Source organism: Tamandua tetradactyla, chromosome 4 (genome assembly GCF_023851605.1).
Source record: "Tamandua tetradactyla isolate mTamTet1 chromosome 4, mTamTet1.pri, whole genome shotgun sequence".
Lineage (NCBI taxonomy): Eukaryota > Metazoa > Chordata > Mammalia > Pilosa > Myrmecophagidae > Tamandua > Tamandua tetradactyla.
This window is the reverse complement of record NC_135330.1, coordinates 9,712,954-9,734,375: the sequence shown is the minus strand read 5'-3', so window position 1 is coordinate 9,734,375 and position 21,422 is coordinate 9,712,954. Positions and strand designations below refer to the sequence as shown.

Genomic DNA, 21,422 nt, shown 5'->3' with positions numbered 1-21,422 from the left:
CGAGTCTGCCGCTGATTGCTTGTGCGATTCTGGGCAAGTGTGTTTTCTTTTTCTTGGTCTCCTCAACCTTTCCATCAGTTAAATGGGACAGCCGAATCAAATAATCTTTTCCTTCCGTGTCTGACATTTTGTGACTAGATAACTATCTTTGGCCTCCATTTAATCCCTTCCCCTAGAAGCCCTGTAACAGTTTTAGGTTCTGTCCTAGTCCCCTCCAGCAGAAAAGGACGGGAAGAGTATTAGTAGTAATCTTATCTGTAAAGGGGACCCGCTGCCTCTAATAGGAAGCCACAACCCAACACCAGAAAATGGAGCCATCTTCCAGAAACTGCGCTCTTCAGCCGCCAGCACGCGGAGCATGCGCAGAGACGGGGCCGCCCATCCTGTTTTTGCCTTCAACTACCGGCGTGCTTCACCGCGGCCTTGCTTCCCACTCCCTGCCAGATTTCCGGTTCCCCGCGTGCTTCCTCGCGGTGGACTACAGCTCCCAGCATGCAGAGAGGCTACGTCCGCGCTGAGCGGCCGCTCTGCGACGAGACTACATTTCCCAGATGGCCGAGGGGTGGGGCGGGCGGGGTCAGGGGCCCACGTGCCGAGGTGACGGGCGGCAGCAAGGCAAGAGGCGCAGGTGAGGCCCGTGCGGCCCGGGGGTGTTGTAGTCCCGGGGTTCGTCCGGGAGGCGGTGCGGAGAGGGCTCTCCTTCTCCCTGGCCTGGGCCAGAGCGCCTTCCCAGGCGTCCCTCTTACCGGTAACTTGAAGTGGGTGTGTGTTGAAGACTTTAAGGCCTGTCGGTGTCCAGGATCCGGATCCGCGCCCGGGATGGGGTGGTCGGGGAAGTCCTTGGAGCCGGAGCCGGAAGGGTCGGCGTACGCCCCCAATACCTTGAACGGCGTCTCCAGAGCACGAGGTGATGAGCCGCATTGTCGAAGGGGCACCAGCCTCTCCAGGGTGTAGAGATAAAGAAAGGGAAGGCCTAGGGGGCGCGCAAGCTGCCCTGGTCCGGCTCGCTCCTGGGATCTCCTCCCAGAGCCTCAGAGCTACAATAACTGAAGTTAAGGGACTTCTTACAGCAATCACGCTGGGAACTTGGGCCTTAAGATTGGCCTTGCCATATAAAGCTGAATGAATGAGGGCAAGTCACCCCAGCTCTTGGCCTTGGGTTTTCTCTTTAAAATGATACTCATGGTGTTTGCACCTAAGAACACCAAATGCCAGTAACAGTGAAATTCCCGGCTAGATCTGTCACATAGTAGTTGCTGCTCCGTAAACATTTGTTGAATATGAATGGGAAAACTGTGCTGCTTACATTCAACCAGCATTAATTGAAAATAACATTAGGCCTTTTTTTCTTCTTTTTTCATACTGAGAAGTATAAAGGAAAAAAATGACCCTGATATCTTACTGTTCAGATAAACTCAGTTGATATTATGAAAAACTGGGGAGCACAAATGAAACAAGAAGGAAAGATAAACAATAAAGACTGAGATGGTATAATCTAAGAATGCCTAGAGTGTGCAATGATAGTGACTAAATGTACAAATTAAAAAATGTTTTTGTATGAGGAAGAACAAAGGAATGTCAGTATTGCAGGGTGTTAAAAATAGATGGTCATTCATATTTTAAAAGTTATGTGTGAGACGAAAGAAGAAGTTTGTTTGGTACAAAATTTATATTTTGACTAATGCTTTTCCTAATATAATTTATATGGACAGTTTAGTTGAACATCATAAGTACATGGAACCTTGAATAGGGCATCAGATTTTGTAGGTTTATCCAGAGTGATGCCCTGATAAATCCTAGAGTAACTTGAACAGTGAATAAAAAAGTATTTGCAAAAATCCCCTTGGGGGAATGAGGAGAAAGCAGGAAAATTCAACTTCCCATTTGGAGAATCCCTGATATTCTTGCAAGCAGTGGGGACAACCAAATCAATAGGCTGAACCCTCAATCTTGGGGTTTGTTCATATGAAACATCCTGGTAAAGGATAGACTAAGCCTACTTAAAATTAGGCCCAAGAGTCACCCACAAGAGAACCTCTTTTGTTGCTCAGATGTGGCCTATCTGTCTCTCAGCCAGCACAGCGAGCAAACTTACTGCCCTCCCCCTCGCTATGTGAAACATAACTCCCAGGGGTCTAAACCACCTTGGCAACGTGGGACAGAACTCCTAGAATGACCTGGGACTCAGCATCAAGGGATTGAGAAAATCTTTTCGACCAAAAAGGGAAGAGAGAAATGAGACAAAATAAAGTGCCAATGGCTGAGAGATTTCTAACAGAGTCTAGAGGTTATCCTGGAGGCTATTCTTATGCATTTTATAGATACCCCCTTTTAGTTTAAGGTGTATTTAGAGAGATTGGAGGGAAGTGACTGGAACTGTAGAGCTGTGTCCCATAGCCATGTGTCTTACAGATGAATGTATAATTGTATAGCTTTTGCAGTGTGACTGTGTGATTGTGAAAACCTTGTGCCTGATGCTCCTTTTATCTACAGTATTGACAGATGAGTAAAAAATATGGATTATAAATAAATAAATAATGGGGGAACAAATATTAAAAAAGAGAAGGAAAATGCAGATGGTTAGAAAATGCAAGTGTTTTGTTAAGAAACAAGATGGAAAGTAACAACCCTCCCAAACATTTCCTCTCCCTAAAAGTAAGTACAGTTAGTTATTTCCTGTTTACTTCCCCAAAATGTTTATACCTATGTCAAAAGTTGTATTTTTTCTTTAATGTTTCAAAATTTTTGTTGTAATGATATGTACATATACAACACAAAAAATCCCTGTTTTAACCACTTTCATTGTACAATTCAGGGATATTAATTTCATCACCAAAAGTAGGAGCTCTGTGCTCATTAAGTAGACTCCTCCATCCTACTTAGCTCCAGCCCCTTAAATTTACCTTCCAACTTTATGTATTTGTTTATAAGTAAGATCATACAATATTTGTCCTTTTGTATTTGGCTTATTTCACTCAAAGTGAGGTCTTCAAGGTTCATCAAGGTTGTAGCATGTATCAGAACTTCTTTCCTTTTTATGGCTGCATAATATTCCATCGTATTATATACCACATTTTGTTTATCCATTAATCTGTTGATGGACACTTGGGTTGCATCTACCTTCTGGCTGTGGTGAATACTGGCCCCAACATTGGTGTACAAATATCCGAGTTTCTGCTTTCAATTATTTTGGGTATATATATATCTAGGAGTGTAATTGTTGGGTCATATGGTAATGGAATATATATTTTAAAAATTGTTCGAAAGGGATAATACTATTCATATTATTGTACACTTTGCTTTGTTAACGAGTACTTAAAAATCATTTAAATGATACCAATAACTCTGAAGTTTTATGGGTGATGAAACCCAAGCTCAGAAGATATGTAGTTGCCTAGGGTCACACGGTAGGATAATGGCAGAACCCAGGTTCTCTGATTGCCAGCCCAGAGCTCTTTATACCATTACAGTACACTTCATTTGTACTTTGAGGTTAAGCTTCATTCCTACCTATAAAACAAGATTAGTAGTACCTTTTTCATGAGTTTGTCCTAAGGCTCAAATGAGATGATACAGGAAAGCACTTAGCATGGCAGTGGCAGGTAGCAAATACCCAATAAATTGAAGCACTTATTATTTTTGTCCACAGTTCCCTATCAGCCCATTAATTTAGTCCCTTACCCAAACTTGGGAGGCTTGGAATGGATACTTAGTTGGTCGGTTTAGGACCCAGTAAACCTAGTCTGGGCCTGGGTCCTTTTCATTTAGAAACTACTCTGTATTAGAAAGGGGGATTATCTCCCGTCTGAGGGTAGGAATGGGAAGTGGGATAAGGACGTTTTAACTCGGTTTTTATCTCTGCTAACAATTTCTTTGTTTCATCTTAAAGCTGCTTGCCTTATGGCCCTGGGTCAGTGTTTTCTTCGTATTCTACTGATCATCATTTATTGAGTAGCTATGTGAGCACCACCTTTGCGCCAGCACTACTGAGGTCTGCTGTACTGGAGAGTGAGCCAGATAGCGGTCTCAGCCTCAGTGAACCCTTTGACTTTGAAAGCAGATACAGGTGGGCATTAGCTTTGTGACCATGGGCAAATCATTTACGCTCTCTTGAGTCTATGTCCTCATCTGTGAAGTGAAGATAATATCATCTTGTGAGGACTCAATGAGATGAGTTCCACTGAGCAACAAAGTGTTTTTTAAAAAAAATGTTCCTTCTACCACAGGTTGTTTATCCATTCACCAGTTGGACAGTTGGATTGTTTCCAATTTTTTTATCAACATGAATAAAATTGTTATGAACGTTAAAACAAAATCTTGCTTCTTTGCCCTCTTGTTTCTGCCTGTCTACTCCAGAGTTGCCTAGTGAGATTTCTGAGTCTTTCAACGGCAAGGGGATTTCTGTCAGCCTCCAGCCATGCGTCTCTCTGCCCTCCTGGCCTTGGTATCCAAGGTCAACCTGCCCCCTGAATATCGGTATGGGATGAGCCGCCCAGGCTCCCTGGCAGACAAGAGGAAGAACCCTCCAGGGACCAGACGGCGCCGGGTGGCTGTAGAACCCGTTTCTGATGAAGACTGGCATCTGTTCTGTGGTGACATGGTGCGAGCATCAGACGGGAGTAGAATGATGGGAAAGCTCCTGGACAAGAGTCCCCCTCCTTGACCCTTGTGTCTTCTCACAGGTCGAAATCCTGGAAGGGAAGGATGCTGGGAAGCAGGGTAAAGTGGTTCAAGTTATCCGGCAGCGAAACTGGGTCGTCCTGGAGGGGCTGAACACAGTAAGTGATGGGGGAGGACAGGGGTGCTCAGGAAGCCTGTCCCATCTGTCCCTCTCTATTAGAACAGCATAGGGAAGCAGGAGACTGGCTGAGGGGATGCTAACACGACTGAAACTCCTGTTTTTCAATTTGGGCTTAATTCTGAGTGGAAGTGGGCTAATTTCCCTTCACATCCCTTGGTTTCTGACATCCTTCCTCTCTTGGACAGCATTTCCGCTACATTGGCAAGACCAGCAATTACCGGGGAACCATGATCCCTAGTGAAGCCCCCCTGCTGCACCGCCAGGTCAAACTTGTGGATCCTGTGGACAGGCAAGCACACGGGGCTCTGGTCAGAGGGTTTCCTCCCCTCTGAGTCACTTAGGTGTTGACCACAACAGGTGTGCACAGCCCACTTCTCCAGTGGGAATAGAGAGGGTGGGGAGGTCAGACAGTATCCGAGCAGATAAGATGGGGGGTTGGATGCTCTAGGGATTGAGAGGGGCATCTCAATGGGCATGACCCCCCTGTGGGCAATCCCAGCACCCAGAACAGGAGGTGGCAGGGAAATGAGGTGGGTGGCCTTGGTGCTCTCAACAGTTGAATCCACTTTTAGGGAGGAGTATGGCAAGGGGCCTTGGCTCCTAAGCCAGGCTCATCCTGCCTCTCCCATAGGAAGCCCACTGAGGTGGAGTGGAGGTTCACTGAGGCAGGAGAACGGGTACGGGTCTCCACAAGATCAGGAAGAATTATCCCCAAACCTGAATTTCCTAGAGCTGATGGCATCGTACCTGAAACGTGGATTGGTGAGGCTGGGTAAAGGACAGGAAGGTGGGAATGGGGAGTGATTGGGTGGGTAGGAGTTGGGTGAAGGGATGTTAAGGAGACTGAAGTTGGCAAACTTTCCCACCCGCCCATCTCCTTTTCTCTGGCCCAATAGATGGCCCCAAAGACACATCAGTAGAAGATGCTCTACAAAAAACCTATGTGCCCCGTCTAAAGACACTGGAGGAGGAAGTGATGGAGGCAATGGGGATCCAGGAAACCCGGAAACACAAGAAAGTCTATTGGTATTGAGCCTGGGGAGAGCAGTTTCTCCCCCACTTATCTGTCTAAGCTTTGAAATCTGATCCCACTTCTTCTGTGGACTCCAATAAAGAGCCATGAATAGTCTCCTGTGTGCAGCTGCTGTCTTCCAATAGACCGGCACCCTTAACCCCAGTGTACCCCAGCATCAAGGACTCAAGGGAGGGAGAATCTGTCCTGATGTTATGATAAAACCTGAGTAGAAGTTAGCCACCTTTAAGAAGGCCTTCCAAGGGGCAGAGCCTACAGATTCTGGGATGGACCAAAGGGAAAGGGATTCCTTCCATGGAGACCTGTGAGTAACAGAACGTAGAGCCTAAACCCCATTATGGAGGACTGTGGGATTGGGGGTGTGAAAACTAATTGTAGGGCCTCTGAAGATCTCAGTAGAGAAGATGCATGTCTGTCCTTTTCTATACTATAGAAATAGAAGGGAAATAAAGATTTCAATTTTTTAATAAAAATAAAATTTTCCATAATTTTACATAACACATGGAGGGAACATAAGAAAATGAGACAGAAGGTTTGTGGGGAAGCAGGAGGCCAAGGAAGATGCAAAATGCTGCTTCTCTAGGTGAGGAGGTACAGACTCTGCCACCCCACTGGGGCATCTCAGTGGCTTCACATAGGGTCTGGGATGTGCCCTTCTTCAGACTGTGTCAGCCATCTTCAGTCTCCAGGACAGAGAAGGCCTGCCCCAGGGGCATCTTAGTGGCCACCAGAACCAGGTTTCTGGGAGAGAGTTCAGGACTAAAGATGGGCAGGAGCTCAGCATGGAATCCTGGGAGAAAGGCAGGACTACTCAAAAGGTGAGAAATATATCAAACCCTCCCTCAGCTACTACTTCCTTCTCAGTCTGTAGGCATAACCCCCTTTTCCCATGGAGAGGCTCCAGAGGGACTAAGGAGACCCAGTTCTCTACCTGAGGCCCCAACTTGGAGGAGGCGGTCCTCAGTGCACTGTAGATTCTTAAATGCCTAGGATGCTTGCTCAAAATGCACCCCAGGTGGGACTGAGAAAACCTCGACCAAAAGGGGGAAGAGTGAAATGAGACAAAGTGTCAATGGCTGAGAGATTCCAAACAGAGTCGAGAGGTTATCCTGGAGGTTATTCTTATGCATTAAGTAGATATCACCTTGTTATCCAAGTAATGGAGAGGCTGGAGGGAACTGCCTGAAAATGTAGAGCTGTGTTCCAGTAGCCATGTTTCTTGATGATGATTGTATAATGATATAGCTTTCACAATGTGACTGTGATTGTGAAAACCTTGTGTCTGATGCTCCTTTTATCTACCTTGTCAACAGATGAGAGGAACATATGGACTAAAAATAAATAATAGGGGGAACAAATGTTAAAATAGATTTAGTTTGAAATGCTAGTGATCAATGAAAGGGATCAGTAAGGGGTATGGCCTGTAAAATTTTTTTTTTCTGTTTGTTATATTTTTCTGTTGTCTTTTTATTTATTTTTCTGAATTGATGCTAATGTTCTGGGAAATGATCATGATGATGAATATGCAACTATGTGATAGATATTGTGAATTGCTGAGTGTATGTGTTGGAAATGTTTGTTTCTTGTAATTTTTTTTAATTAAAAAAAAAATGCACCCCGGGGATGGAGACCCAGAGGCTGAATTAGCAGGAATCTGCCTTTTTAACCAGTTTCCCACCCCAACCTACTGGTGATTCTGAAGCAGGTGATTCAAGAATCACCGCAGTGATGAACCCACTCCCAGATGTGGGAGCTAGAAATCGAAAGAGGAGCCCCAGCCCTCCACCCCTTTGGCCTGGGTCCCTGCTGTCGGCCACCCTTACCTTGCTCCTGCAGGTAGAGCAGCCGGTCCAGTAGAATCAGTGTCTCTACAAGTGGGGCCAGCAGGAGGGCCAGACTGAAGAAGGCCACTACACGGTGTTCCTGGGCCTGGTGGGCCTGAAGGGCAGCCAGGTTCAGTGGGAGCTGGGGGTCCAGCCCCACCCTCTGCAGACCCCGCTGCACGTATCTATGTGACCAGCACAGACAGCACTCAGTTTGGTTTTAGGAACCCCCCACCTCCCACTTAGGCTTCCTAATTTTATTCCAGCTTTGCTTAATTTTCTACACTAATATTCATTCTAAAATATTTCTTCAGCTGTGGGTGGTCTATCCAAGAGAAAATCGATCCAAAAATTTACTTTTAGCCATATTTTTAGCATTTAAAAACTATTTCTTTGATAAAATTCTCCAGATAAAAAAGTAACAACTCCTTAAAGGAATTTGGGGAAGCCACTCAAGGTATTCTGTGTACTTTTAGATTTTCTTTAGGACATGCTAACAGGTGAGGGTGGGAGGGGAATCAGATCTCCAGTTGGTGACACTCCCGTCCCACCCCACCACCCCCAACCTCACTCTTCAATCTTGAGCTCGTGGACCCTGGGGATCCCCTGCACGCCTGGCCGTCGGAGCTCGGGCCGGGCACGGCGGATCACCGTCTCCAGTGCTGCACGATAGCAGTGGGTTCGGAGGCTGGGGCCTGCTTTCTGTAGCCGCTCAGCATATTCCTCTAGAGCATGGCAGGCCCCCTCCCGCAGCCTGTAGGGCAGTTCACAGCCAGGCAGCCCAGCTACCCAGTGGCTCAGTGGGTAGCCACCAGGGTCACTCAGCTTCATGTAGCAGCAGCCCACGGAGGCCAGGGCTGCAACCTCAGAGCAGCAGGAGAAGTGCCTCAGCAAGGCGACACTCAGATCCCCACAGGCATGGAGGCCTGCCAGCAGCAAGCGGGCCCCACCCTGAGGCAGGGGCTCCAGTGGAAGCAGGAGCTCCTCACACAGGGCTGTGGGGTCCACCCACCTAACCATGTGGTGTGGAGGGTGGCGAGGGCCAGCTTGAACCACCTGTGGAGGCAAGAAAGGACAAGGGCAGATGGGAAGTCTGCTGTCCCCATGCCACTCAGGCCACAGGAAAGGATCTGTCCTGTGTTTCCTCCCAAGGAGGAACATGGCAGAGAAGCTGGGGCATAGCAGAGAGCTGGACCATGAATGAGGAGATGGGATAAATTCTGGATCCTACCAATTGTTAACTTTGCAAAACTTCATTTTGATCTCCATTCACAGGATGTATCCGTGTGGAAAGCACTTTGTAACCTAGTGAGTGCCTGTGAGATATGGAATGGCTTTGGGGAAGAGGGGACCTGGGGAAGAGGGAGCAGATACAGGGGCCATACCATCTCAAACCGAGAAACCTGAAAGAGAATTCAGCCTTGGTGCCCAATTACAGCCAAGCAGACCCTATTCTTAAAGTCCTGGCTGCAGGAGGGAGTGGCTTACCTTTGGGTTCCTCTTCTCCTCTTTCTCCAGAGCCTGCAGGAGCGCTTCATCCAGCCGCTGGGCTCTCTCCACCAGTCTCTGATCTCCTTCAATGCTCTTCACCAAAAGCCCCAGTCCCAAAGACATGAAGCGGGAGAGATGGCCCTGAAGTCACGAGAGGGTAGAGACAACCCTGTTTAGTGCCTATTCGACTATCACCCCCCTTTGGACCCACTGAAGGCTTAAATTCTGTCCTGCCTGGTTCCACCATTCTCAGCATTTGCCTCCCTGGCCTGTAGGCCTGACAGCCTCTCCCTTCCAGCTGTTCTGTCCCCCACAACTCAAAAGAACAGTATATAAGAGGTCTGGCTCACCTGGCCTGAGCCTACATCCACAACCTGGGTGCAGCCTGTGAGGTCACTCAGCTTCTTCACCAACTGAAAAAGGAGGGACTCCTGGCCATTTGTTCTTGATTCCCAGGGAAAACCCCCGTAATGAAAGTAAAGGAACTGAAGATGGCAGAGGAAGATGGACAGAGAGAGCCACCGAAGAGGCAACAGATACGGAAAGCAAAATGGGCGAGGGGAGAATGGGTGCTGACCCCAGGTGCAGGCTACTCTCCTTACTCCTCTCAGGTTAGTGAGTCACCCTCCCTCATAAATGAGGAAGAGCCCTGCTGTGAATCCATGAGCAGGTTGTGGACATATGAGAAGAGGAATAAGATTGTTATTCAGACATAGCCACTGACCAACCCAGAAAGAGGTGGGGGAAAAGAAAAAAGGAGCATGGAAATATGATTATATAGTAGGTCTACCAAGGAAGGGGGCTTCTAGGAACTCTGGTCCTGCATGTGAGGTAAGGAACATGTAATTTTGTACCCCAGGACTCCCAGATACCACCTATATGCCCAGCCATTTCTTCACCTCTCCCAGCCTTCGGATCTCATGTTGCTTCTTGGGCCTGACATGTTTCCGGAAGGGAGCTGTCAGTCGGGAGCTCTGGCTGGGGTTCTCCAGGAATTCTGAAGGTGTCTGGAACCCAGGAGTCCGGGTAAAGGCCAGGGCAAAGGCTGTGGACTTCAGGGCCAGCAGGGTGAGTGGCCACACTGACCTGTACCTGAGATAGCCCGGCCCAGGCCAACAATGAAGAGTCCCATCACACCCTGAGTGCAGCAATTTACAACCCAGGGGACCGAGAAAGCCCTTGTGCGATTCTCTGAGCAATGGCTAGCTACAAGGCTCAGTGCCCTGAGTTCTCACCCATACCTGACCACCTCCCCTTCCCCAGGCATCCCCAGCAACATCGTGGCCAGCTGTGGTGGGTTCAGTCCATCCAGTGCTTCCTGCCATGAACAAGGGAGTGTGCCCCACAAGTTGTCAGTGAAAAATTCCTGCAAAAGGGGAAAAGCCATCAGCAGACCACTACCATTCCCATTCTACGCCACCCGACTCACAGCTCCCATCTTGTCTCCTGGCTTTTCCCAGCACTGTTGCTACACAGGGCCACTGGCTGCAACCAGCAAGTATCTTGTACTCATCCTTGAGACCTCTTCTCTGAAGTCTGCTCCAGCCTCCCACAGTTCCCAGGTGGTTGACTTCTTCCTCTGTGCCCAGACTGCATTCTGGACAAACCTCTCTGTTTAGAAATCTCCTCACTTATCTATGACTTGTTTTCTCTACTCAACTGCACTTCTTAACAGCAAGAATGGTGTCTTGTTCACGTCTGCATCCCCACAGTGACTGACAGACAATAGTATGTTACCATTTAGTAACCTATCATTATTTGTGCCAGACATCAAGTGTGTTTATTCATTCATTTGGTTAACACAAATTCTGGGGCACACAAATTACTGTTCCAGGCTTGGGATACAGCCCTGAACCAGAGATGATGCTCCTGCTCTCGTGGGGTTTACATTAAAACAATTTTTTTTTTCAGATATCAAATGCCACAAACAATAAAACGCTAATGAAACAGTAGTGGAGGATCTGAGAGATGACTATTTTAGATAGCGTGATGAGGGAAGACTTGTCAGAGGAGGTGACATATGAACTCAATCTTGAATGACAGACACGAATCAGGCATATAAAAAAAATACAGGTAATAGCAAAACTGATGTAATACTTTAATCTGCCAGGCACTGTTCTAGACATTTTAGATGAATTTATACATTCAATCTCTAGAGCAACCGTATGAGGTAGGTACTGTTGTTATCCCCCATTTTACAGATAAGGAAACTGATGCACAGCTATTAACTGGCCCAAGTCAAGAGATTCTAAGTAGCTGAGCCAATTTTGAAAGCCGTACAACTCTAGAGACCTTGCTCTTATCCATTCTGCTCTATTGCCTCTCTCTTGAAAGAGCCGTTCCAGTCTGAGCAGTAAGTGTGGAGGCCTGGAAGCCTACAATCTGTGTGGAACAGGAAGCAAGCCAGTGTAGGTGTGGCACAGTGAACATGGGAGAGAATGAAATGTGAAGGGACTGAAGAGGCAGCAGGAGCCAGATCAAGTAGGGCTTTACCTTATATATAAGGATTAGGACTTTACACAAAGCACCCAGGAAGCAAGGTGAGTAATCATGTTCAGGTTTACATGATAGAGATCAATCTGGTGGCTCTGGAAATTTGGTAATAGAGGGCCAGAGCTAAACCCAGATCTGTTAGCTATTGTAGTCGTTTAGAGCAGAGGCAGTGGTTTGACCCAGGGTGGTAGCACCGGAGAGGAAGAGAAGTGGATAAATCTATTATCTATTCTGGAGGTAGAGGCAACAGGACTTGCTGAATGATTTAACTGGGGATCAAGCTAAGGAAAGAGTGGAATCAAGGATGACTTCTGGGTCTGAATATTTCAGTGGATACTGGTGCCATTTACACATTATCTAATTTATTCGTCACAATGACTTATTCTTCCCTTCAGACAGAGATCCATTTTACAGCTGAGGAAACCAGGAAGAGGGAGATTTGTAAAAACAATCTTGTTTTAAGGCAAACACAGAAGGGGAGGATTCTAGTCCAGTCTGTCTGATTGCAAGCTGAAACTGTCCACAACACAAACACACGAGGTCAGTCAGAACTGGGTGAACATACGTGTTCTAGAAACACCTCACATGTTCCTAGAATGGGAGTTCAATGTGACTGCAATACGGCTCACATGTCTATGCGTTTATTCACCTTGATTTGGGAAAATTAGAAAACCACCTACGTATCAGAAATATTAATATTTGCAGCAGATGAAAAAAAATGGGAGTGGGGGTGGAAGAACCAACCCAATTTTAACCCTTTTCGTAGACACAGAAGACTAAAATTCATATAAGAAAAGTGCTCAGGGCCAACTCCGGATTCTCTCCCTGCCGTGGGCACCTAAGCGATCACACACCCAGTACTTGCCCCGGGAGCACCCCCCACACCCCTGCGGCCTCACGATGATGTAGGCGTCCAGGATGGAGCGGTAGAGCGCCAGGACACGGGTGAGGTTCACAGCTAGCCGCCTCCTCGCCTCGAGAGAGAGGCCGCGGGCAGAGACGCCCGGCATCCGGGGCTCCTGCCGGTCGAGAGGGCAGCGAGATCGCGCCGAAGGATCCAAGGTCACCACCACGCAGGTCCAAGACGCGGGCTGGATTAAACTCTGCGGGGGGCACGGGAAGAAAAGGTTTGGGGTCTGGCCCCCAACGCTGCCTTTCCGGCATCTCAGGCTGGGGCTGAAGATATGAGGCACCCCCTTGACGTCATAGATCGCAACTTCTCACAGCGCTGAGATGTCAGCGTCGTGAGACAGGAGGGGCAGGCTGACAGAGGACTGACGCCACAGAGGCTTGCGGCGGAGCCACGCCCACGAAGGGGGCGGGCCAAGTTCCAGATCGCGCGCCTTCCTGTACACGCCCCTCCCCTCCCGGAAGTAAGGTCACGTCTCGGCGCGCTTCCGTTCTGGTTTGTCGCGGCTTCCCCGCACCTTCGAGTTGTACCTCCACGGGGCTAGAGGGGCCGGGGAGCGCATCCCGCCCCCGCCCCCACCCACCCCGCCCCCCCCACCGGCGCCGCTGCCGCTCCTCACACACTCGGAATCCCTAACTTCGCTCCCCGAGGTAGGGGCTCTGCGGGCGCGCGCGCGCCGGCCGCCAGCGCGTTCCAACCCGCGCGCCTTCCGTCCCGGCCCTCGTCGACGGGCGCCAGTTTCCGCATCCGGCTCCGGGCGCTTCCGGTCTTAACAGCGCACACCCTGAAGGTAGGTTTGTTGGAGCATTGGTCCCGGCCTGGGTGTGTTGGGGAAACGATCTCCGTGGCGAGAATCAAAGTGCTTTCGCCGAGGTGGGCTCACCGAGCCTGAATTTCCCTCCGCTCCTCCCCCCCGCTGATAAGTGGCCCCTTCTTGGGAGAAGGATTTGGATGAGATGTATTGGAGACTCCCCCCACCTGGAGCTAAGAGAAAGGGGTACCTGGATTTGTATTTCTATTGGTGGAACCCGGGGATGTCTAGATAACCTAGAGGTCATCTGTGCCATGCCCGTCCCTGCGTTTGAGCATATTTATAGTACCCTCCCTGGATAAATCTTTATAAAACTCAACTATTCTGGTATTCCAGACTCACAGAGAGTTCGAGCTCCACGGGCTCCCCAGCCCTTTCGGTTAACAAATGAGGCTGAGACTTAGAGAGGGAACGACCCTCCTAAGACCATGCGGCTCCCAACTCAGAGCAGTGTGCTCCGTTCGTTAATTCCCTTTGCATCTCATTCCTCTTCTACCTGGGAGGTTGCTCTGCTATCTTAACTTCTTCCTTAAGTCCTACGGAGATCTGTCTTTTCTTATTCTTCTCCCAGGTTTATGGGCTCGATTATCAGGGTAACTTTCTTCCCCAGGGTATACTACAAACTTCCAGATGTTGGTTTTGGGGATTCAGCAGAGAATGAGTCCCACATCCTCCTTTCATCCATAAGCCACTCTCCCCAACTGCTTTCCCACCATCTACTGTCTTCATGTCTACCTTACTTCTAAATCTGGATTTTGGGGAACCTCCCCCCAAAAAGACATTAGAGGGGAATGCCAAGCACCGAAATTTTGTCAAGAAGCGGCGGCTCTTGGAACGGAGAGGCTTTTTGAATAAGAAGAACCAGCCCCCTAGCAAGAATCCTAGGTTGCACTCAGAACCTCCAAAGAAAGGGGAAGCTCCTAGGGTAGATGGCACTTGGAAGGGTCCTCCCATCCCAAAAAAGAAGAAGAAAACTGTGTCCAGCAGTGAGTCAGAGCAGTCCCTGGACAAGAAAGCCACAGTGTCTTGGCTGACCCCAGCCCCTTTACAGAAGCCTGGATCTGTTGTAGCTAAAGTAGATTTGCTGGGGGAGTTCCAGAGCGCCCTTCCAAAGGTTAAGAGCCGCTCAGCTCGCTCCCAGAAGAAGGGCCCCCAGAAGAACCCTCCTCAGAAGAATGGTCCACAGAAGGATTCCACTCAAGCACACTCAGAGAGTAAATGCACTGGAGCATCCCAGAAAATACCAAGAAAGATGGTGGCAATTGACTGTGAGATGGTGGGCACAGGACCCAAGGGGCATGTCAGTTCTTTAGCGCGATGTAGTATTGTCAACTACAATGGAGATGTGCTTTATGACGAATACGTCCTTCCCCCCTGTCGCATTGTGGACTACAGGACCAGATGGAGTGGTATCCGGAAGCAGCACATGGCGAATGCCACACCCTTCAAGATTGCTCGGAGCCAGGTGAGGGACATGGGGCATGCTGGTGGCAGTAACGTGGGTAGGGGAAGGTCCGTGTCATTTTTCTGGCAAAGGATATATCACCTTGGGAAGATATCAAAAGGATTGGGAAGGTTGGGAGGGGGATATTAGATGATTAAGGCTCCTGTTGGGGTAAGGTGAAAGGCAGGAAGTTTAGAATTAGGTGATGTAGCAGACTTCATTAGCCTGCACCTATTTTAGGTGCCAAGTAGGTTCCTGATTTGGGAAACCGGAAATCTGCATAGAGAAGTAACAGCCACTGATGTAACTGGACAGAACAGCAGCACGAGTGCTGGGGAGAGGGCTGAACTCGGAAATACCTTATAGAGTTTGTGCCTGTGCTTACGAGCAGAGAGGTAGAGAAGGCTTCCAAGCAAGAAGTAGCCTGAGCAAAGTATTGGTGGTAGGAGAGGGCAGAAAGTTGAGAAAACACTGAGGCATATTTATATAACTGGAATAGGAGGGCTGTGATAAAGAGATATAGAGGGCTGGTTGTGTCTGGGTTCTCATCTCATTCATTGATCAAACCTACTCATTCTAGTCCTGTGCTGAATGCTGGGATCACAACAAATGAACAGGAAAGGAGAGTGAGGGAGGAGAGGGGAAAGGAGGAAGTGGAGAGAGGAAGAGAGCAAGGAGAAAGGAGAGCCTGCCGACCTTTGGAGGCCTCCAGAGGGCACCCTTGGTCCACTGTTTTGCAATTTCAGCTCTACTTTTTTGCCATTCCTAGACAACACTGTTCCAAGAATTCCTTTTATTTCCACAATATGGTCAATTGTTGGGGGATTCATCAGAGGTGGATTGCCAGTTTTTTAGGAAGGACTTGGAAGGAAGCAATGAAGAAAGTCCTTTGCACAAGGGGCACAGTTTAGGCACAGGCTCGAGAGGGGCAGAATATGGGGTGGGTCTGAAACAGCAGATCCTCTTAGCTTTAATGCGAGCTGTGTGTTGAGGTTAATACGAACTAAGGGTAGTGGTGGAGAGTGAACCCATATGCATACCCATTTGCATACAATCTGGAGCTTCTGTCACCTCTTTGGAGCCCATCTTTGACTCTCAGGGTCCAGCCACATGTCTAAGGCCAGCACAGTAATAATGGTTAAAGGGCTTGTACGGGACCAAGCAGCAAACCAGAACTGAACTAGTTACATGAACATCTCAAATGCAAGTGTGATTTAGGGCTGAAATCAAATTAATTTGACATTAGAGTAGACACTAATAGGAAGGTAAGGAGGCACTGGTGATACATGTTCTCACGAGGTTACACTATGGAAATTACTTACTTGTCTGAAATAGAGGGAGTGGGTTTGGGGGGAAAGAAAACTTACGGGAGAATGGGCATTTCAAGGATGGGGCACGTGGGCAGTAAGTGGAAAGAACTCTGGACTGCGTTGGGCTTTTAGGACACAGGAGCTCCACTTTTGATTCCTCCTCACCGCCCCCTCTGCCATGCCTATTTCAGATCTTGAAGATACTGGCAGGGAAGATAGTGGTGGGGCACGCCATCCACAACGACTTCAAAGCTCTTCAGTACTTTCATCCCAAGTCCCTCACCCGTGACACCTCCCACATCCCCCCTCTCAACCGTAAAGCCGACTGCCCGGAGAACGCCACCATGTCTCTGAAGCGCCTCACCAAGAAGCTGCTGAACCGGGACATCCAGGTACCTCTCCTCAAATGCTGCCTGGTACCTGGCTTGGGCACAGAGGAGGCTCTTGTTGCTACCTCGCCCCAGGAGGTGGCCCCAGAATTCCTCCGGTTGTAGAGGTCTCGGAGGGCTCCTTTGATGGGACGAGCTTTGAGCTACAGGGCCCAGTATTCTCTGTCCGTCTGTACACCTGGGAGAACGAGTCCTGTTCTCTACCACATACAGTTAGAGATGATAGCTGAAAGGATACTTTGGAAAAGGAGAAAAAACCTAAATGGGTGTAAAACTCCAACTAACAAAGGAGGAAATCGGGTAGAGCTGGTGGTGGTCTGGAAGCCCACACAGCAGAGGTAAGGACGTCACACATTTCGTGTTTGGTATTCAGGGAAGAAGTGGGCGAGAAGAATGAGAACATGAGTCATACATAGAGCGGTTAAGGGACTGGGGAAAGTGGAAGGCTCGGAAGGCCTGTCCCCACTCCTCGCTTAACAACATTTATTGACGGACTGCTGTGTGCTCTCGGGCACTGTTATGGCACTTTAAATGGCCTTGATTTTCATAGGGACCATGGAGCAGAAAAAGGAGGAGTTAGTGTAGAGAGAAACCAGGGGTGAACAGGGAGCTCCTCAAGGCCAGTTTTGGAACCTGATCCTTCAGGGTCTGCTACAGAGACCCTAGATGGAACCAGGATGCAGAGAGCCCCATACCAGCCAGTCACCCCCTGCCAGGACCCTCGCTGTTCATACCCACAGGCCACTCTAAGAACATTGCCTCTGCAGGGCGGGCCAAACCTTAAAGGGGAAAGGGCCACAGGGCACTGCCCCAGGTTGCAGGAGCAGAGGGCAGGGTTCCTGGACCACCTACGAGAAGCTCATGGGTTCCTGAAGCTCCTACTTAATCTTTTGAATCCTGAACTGGAAGAAAGCCGAATAGACAGGCTCTTGTAAGAATTCCATAAAGTTCTTAAGCTGTGAATTTCCCCATCACTTTGTGAACTCTTTTTCAAGGTTCACAGTCAAGGGCCCACTAGGTAGGCTTCAGGGCAGCAAGAAGGGGTTGCTGGGACGCAACATTTGTACATCCCTCTCAAAGCCAGGAGAGGGAGAAGAAGGAAGAGCAAGGTGCTGCAATGGGTGACTTCTTGGCAGGCTCCTGCAGACCATTCCAGGCCGAGGGCTGGCTCCTCCCCCACGGAACAGATGATTTTATTCAGCTGCTGCAGGCAGGAGCTGAGCTTATCCCATCACAGTTGGTTTTTTGTCTTTAAGAAGGCCTGTCTTTGAAGGGGAAAGGAGATTCTTTCTCCAGAGCTGGCAGATTAGCCAGTAGGTAGATTATAACCTAGTGTGAAGACAACTTTTCTACCCATTGGAGCCAATAATGGAGAGGGCTGCCTTGTGAGTTATCCCTGTTGGGTACTTTTTAAAAGGCAGGTTGGCCTCCTGTAGTTAGATGTTTTGGGGTAGGGGGTACTGCATGTCTTCTTTGTGTTGAACTCAGTGATTCCCCAAAGTCCTTCCCATCTCTGAGAGTTTCTGCTCCCTTGGCAGCTGTAGAGAAATACCAGCCTTTACAAAATCCCTCCTGTTCCCCAGATCCCCAGAGCCAAAGGCGAAAACCTCCAAGGAAGAGGCAGCTAAAAGGGGACCCAAGGAAGTTTAGCCCATTATATTCTGTCTTTACCTAACATAGAATAAGTTGGCATACACGTTACCACAGAAAGCATGGAGGTAGACAGTAGTAAGGACTTCCTAGAAGTTAAACTGAAGGGAGACGAATCAGGAGCCAGGCCAGACCAGAGGTACGTCTTTGCAGCCCACTGACTGCAGGAGAAACAGCATGTGTGTTAGGTAGTGGCCAGGTGTCGGAGTTAAATTGGAAATTGGGAAGAGAAGAAATAGTCTCTTATAGCTTCATCGTCTTCTCTTCCTTTTTCTTTCTTCCTTTTTTTTTTTGGTTGTTGTTTGTTTGCTTAATTTTAATTTTTTCCTTTCTTCTCTTCCTGTTTTAGGTTGGGAAAAGTGGACATTCCTCTGTGGAAGACGCCCAGGCAACCATGGAGCTGTATAAGTTGGTTGAAGTGGAGTGGGAACAGCATCTGGCCCAGAACCCCCCAAAAGACTAGCAGCAGTGGGGATACTGGTGATGGAGGCAGAGGCAGCCCCAGGAGAAACAGCAGCGACCCGTGGATACCTCTACCAGCTCCACACCCTTGGGAGATAGGGTTGCTGGGGAGAGTCAGGCTCTACTCCAGACTTAATATCCATTGAAATTTCACCTCAGATGTTGTGTTCTGTGTCTGGTTAAGTGTCCATGGAAGTGGAAACCCTCCATGTCAGAACCCAGCCCTGTACTGTTTACCTCTTAAATGGTGCTTACCACAGGTCCCAGGCTGTTTGCTCCAGTCAAGTTTTTTGACTTTCAAGGGGCAGGGCATACTGGGAAATGTAGTTTCTCAAATTGCCTTACCACTAGGATGGCCATGCTCCCAGTTCATGCTTTTTGTCCTTGAATAACTGATAGCACCCTGTGTCACTCTTAAAAGTATTCTGGTTTGGACAGTATGCTGTGTGGTCACATTGCATATCACAGACTCCGGGCTCTGGGCTCAGAGTCTCTATCAGACCGTGTTTGAATGTTCACCATTCTTCCTACTGTGACTTCCAGAGGAGCCATTCTTGGCGAGGTTTAGTTCTCCTTAGGGTTACAAGGCAGTAGAGGTAAGAGACTATAGCTTGGAAATGAACTTTTCTGATTTAGGAAAGCAAGGAGCCTCTTTCCTAATGTAATAAGAGGATTTATTTAACTTAGGTCCTCCTCAGTTATAAAAAGAATTTAAAGTGTTTTAATGGTTTTTAGTCTTTCAACTTGCTGAACCAAGTCTCTCAAAACTCGAATTAGTCCCTTGGTAAATTTTTTTAATGGAAAAACAACTGTGTGGTGTTTTATTTTAAACTTCATGTTAAATGGCTTTGACACAAGGTCTTTTATGAGCTCAGATTCTGTAAGGGAGTTCTCAGGGTCTCTGCGGAAGGCGCTGCCAACCTGGGGCCCTTGTTTGCTGAAACCCATCACCAAGAAGTGCTGACCAAGCCTTTGTATTTAACCCGTGCACTCTTGTGCCTTGTCCTCGTCCTTATCACAAATCGGCGAGCACACCTAAAACGACACCCCAAGCCATACGAACACTCTCAGACAGAAGGGCGTGTAATGAGAGTGAAGCAGGGAGTGAATCAGGGAGTGGGCATGCGGGAGGGACAGCAGGGGAGCAAGGGTGTTGGTGACGCTAGTCTGGTCGCCGCTGCCAGCTTTTCCTCAGTGGTGCACACCCGCATCTTGGGGAGATGAGTCATGGCTCTGACCTGGTGTCCAGGGTTCTTATGTCTGCACTCTGTCTTGAGAGAATGGATACTCTGCGTATACAGCAGGGCCTGGGCCCTTTTGAGTGACTGGGCTGGCTCAAGGGGCCAGAGTCACAGTCATGGCTTCCCGTAGAAGGGAAGTTCCTGCAGCCAAACTAGACCCCAAACGTTGTCTTACTGTCCTGTCCTACACTGCAGGATTGCTTGCACAGGCAGCGGCTGAGCAATGAGCAAGTTGGTTCCTGTTGAGCCCAGTGTCTGTAATGTCCATGACTGTTCACAAAGAGGTGCCAGGCGCCCTGGTACAGCTCTAAGTGGGCATAATCCAGGAAGGCCACACCAAAAACTGGGAATGCACATAAAAAGCAAGTTTTAATTACAGTGTGACTTGTAAACTGGAAAGATGACTGGAAAATTCTCATTTGGGTTCAGAATTCAAGGTACCGGTTGGCGGAAACAAACCTGGCTTTGTGTGTGTCACAGTAAAGTAGCAAATGGCTTTTATGCTCCACCCACCCCACCCATGTCCAGAAAGGTACCTGGTCTCAATCTAATGTTTGAAGGAGCTCAGTCTTACTTTTTGCCTGCCAGGAAGAACCTGGGAGACCAGAGGACTTTGCAGCCTTTTCCTTCCTATTTCCCCTCATGGCACTTTCTGATGAGAGCCCCACCCACCTCACAAGGGTGCCTAGGAATTCCCTCAACTTGAGTCTCCTTCCTTTTCTGTCCCTCTATCCTCACAGTCCTGGCTTCATCCAGCTGTTGGCAGACAAGCTTCCTTCTATATTGCTTCTTGAATCTAAATTAGCAAGTCCTGTTTTGATTTAAATCTAATGTCTTTCAGAGCGTAGCACACACATAAAATCTTTTGCTAACCAATATCATTCTTTTCATAGCATGATGATGTTTTGAAGTGCCAAGAGATGCCCCTGCTGCAGGTGAAAATGGGAAAGGGCAAGAGATGTGAAACTATCCTGCCAAACATACTTGGATCATCTAAAATTTCATTTGACAGTGAACTCAAAAGTGGGGAGGAGGGCATTTGACTTGAAATTTCAGGTGATATTGCTGCCACCTTAAGAACCACTGGTCTAGCAAAGCCTTCAAGGAGGAATAATTTGATTCTAGCTTAACCCATGGGTACAGCTGACAATAGGAAAGATCAGCACTATTGAAATTGTGAACTTGCCGGAGAGCACATGAGCCCAAGTTCAAGTTGAGAGAGACAAACAGCCGTGTGTGCTATACATCACGTTTATGGAAATACATCTACAGTCTGTGTATTGTAGTTTTCAAAGCACTTTCACTTACCCTAAATAATAAAGCAGGTTCATCAAACAGCAGCCAGTTAGCAATGGCAAGTTACATGGTATTGATCCTTGCTTCCAAGTTTGATTTTGCCATTGACTAAATTTGTGACAATGAGTAAGTCACTTTGCCTCTTGAAGCCTCAGTGGCTCTACCATCAAAATCCTGGATCTTTTCTAACGTCGATGCTTAACTGATGGTTGCTATCATTAATAGTAGCAACCATTTATTGAGTGTCTATACCAGGCGCTGTGCTAAA

General features: G+C 48.2%; 3 protein-coding genes across 22 annotated transcripts; 2 read left to right on the top strand and 1 right to left on the bottom strand.

Moving 5' to 3' along the window:
* Nucleotides 1-561: 561 nt before the first annotated feature.
* On the top strand, nt 562-5,930 carry MRPL24 (mitochondrial ribosomal protein L24). 4 transcript variants are annotated; one of them, XM_077156507.1, is made up of 7 exons: nt 575-628; nt 3,890-4,066; nt 4,357-4,600; nt 4,683-4,778; nt 4,987-5,090; nt 5,433-5,563; nt 5,698-5,930. In XM_077156507.1, the coding sequence occupies exons 3-7, from the start codon at nt 4,418-4,420 to the stop codon at nt 5,832-5,834; spliced, it is 651 nt and encodes a 216-aa protein (XP_077012622.1). In that variant the 5' UTR covers nt 575-628; nt 3,890-4,066; nt 4,357-4,417; the 3' UTR covers nt 5,835-5,930. The 4 variants fall into 4 exon arrangements, with proteins under 4 accessions (XP_077012621.1, XP_077012622.1, XP_077012624.1 ...); XM_077156508.1 differs by lacking the exon at nt 575-628 and adding an exon at nt 787-907; XM_077156506.1 differs by lacking the exon at nt 3,890-4,066 and having other exon boundaries at nt 562-628.
* A 61-nt stretch (nt 5,931-5,991) lies between these two features.
* On the bottom strand, nt 5,992-13,269 carry METTL25B (methyltransferase like 25B). 16 transcript variants are annotated; one of them, XM_077156503.1, is made up of 9 exons: nt 13,171-13,269; nt 12,541-12,744; nt 10,390-10,514; nt 10,048-10,240; nt 9,499-9,561; nt 9,146-9,289; nt 8,229-8,713; nt 7,658-7,842; nt 5,994-6,641 (listed from the first exon to the last, which is right to left on the bottom strand). In XM_077156503.1, exons 2-9 carry the CDS (start codon nt 12,649-12,651, stop codon nt 6,493-6,495), a joined length of 1,455 nt encoding a protein of 484 aa, XP_077012618.1. In that variant the 5' UTR covers nt 12,652-12,744; nt 13,171-13,269; the 3' UTR covers nt 5,994-6,492. The 16 variants fall into 16 exon arrangements, 9 of the variants coding, with proteins under 9 accessions (XP_077012617.1, XP_077012616.1, XP_077012618.1 ...); XM_077156497.1 differs by having other exon boundaries at nt 5,996-6,641; nt 13,175-13,268; XM_077156499.1 differs by having other exon boundaries at nt 6,001-6,624.
* ISG20L2 (interferon stimulated exonuclease gene 20 like 2) lies at nt 13,210-18,775 on the top strand. Of its 2 annotated transcripts, none has more exons than XM_077156504.1 (4): nt 13,210-13,341; nt 13,973-14,827; nt 16,308-16,508; nt 18,505-18,775. In XM_077156504.1, the coding sequence occupies exons 2-4, from the start codon at nt 14,090-14,092 to the stop codon at nt 18,616-18,618; spliced, it is 1,053 nt and encodes a 350-aa protein (XP_077012619.1). In that variant the 5' UTR covers nt 13,210-13,341; nt 13,973-14,089; the 3' UTR covers nt 18,619-18,775. The 2 variants fall into 2 exon arrangements, with proteins under 2 accessions (XP_077012619.1, XP_077012620.1); XM_077156505.1 differs by lacking the exon at nt 13,210-13,341 and adding an exon at nt 13,343-13,424.
* The last annotated feature ends 2,647 nt before the right edge of the window (nt 18,776-21,422 follow it).

Excerpts from the sequence above, each read along its gene's own strand:
- MRPL24 (XM_077156506.1), top strand. The coding sequence starts at position 4,418 with ATGCGTCTCTCTGCCCTCCTGGCCTTGGTATCCAAGGTCAACCTGCCC. Across the intron at positions 4,779-4,986 it reads TCCTGGAGGGGCTGAACACA|CATTTCCGCTACATTGGCAA; the intron begins GTAAGTGATGGG and ends TCTCTTGGACAG. Across the intron at positions 5,564-5,697 it reads CGTACCTGAAACGTGGATTG|ATGGCCCCAAAGACACATCA; the intron begins GTGAGGCTGGGT and ends CTGGCCCAATAG.
- METTL25B (XM_077156494.1), bottom strand. The coding sequence starts at position 12,805 with ATGCCGGAAAGGCAGCGTTGGGGGCCAGACCCCAAACCTTTTCTTCCC. Across the intron at positions 10,241-10,389 it reads GGGGAAGGGGAGGTGGTCAG|GTACAGGTCAGTGTGGCCAC; the intron begins GTATGGGTGAGA and ends GGGCTATCTCAG. Across the intron at positions 6,642-7,657 it reads GCTCTACCTGCAGGAGCAAG|TCCTGCCTTTCTCCCAGGAT; the intron begins GTAAGGGTGGCC and ends CCTTTTGAGTAG.
- ISG20L2 (XM_077156504.1), top strand. The coding sequence starts at position 14,090 with ATGTCTACCTTACTTCTAAATCTGGATTTTGGGGAACCTCCCCCCAAA. Across the intron at positions 14,828-16,307 it reads TCAAGATTGCTCGGAGCCAG|ATCTTGAAGATACTGGCAGG; the intron begins GTGAGGGACATG and ends TGCCTATTTCAG. Across the intron at positions 16,509-18,504 it reads TGCTGAACCGGGACATCCAG|GTTGGGAAAAGTGGACATTC; the intron begins GTACCTCTCCTC and ends TTCCTGTTTTAG.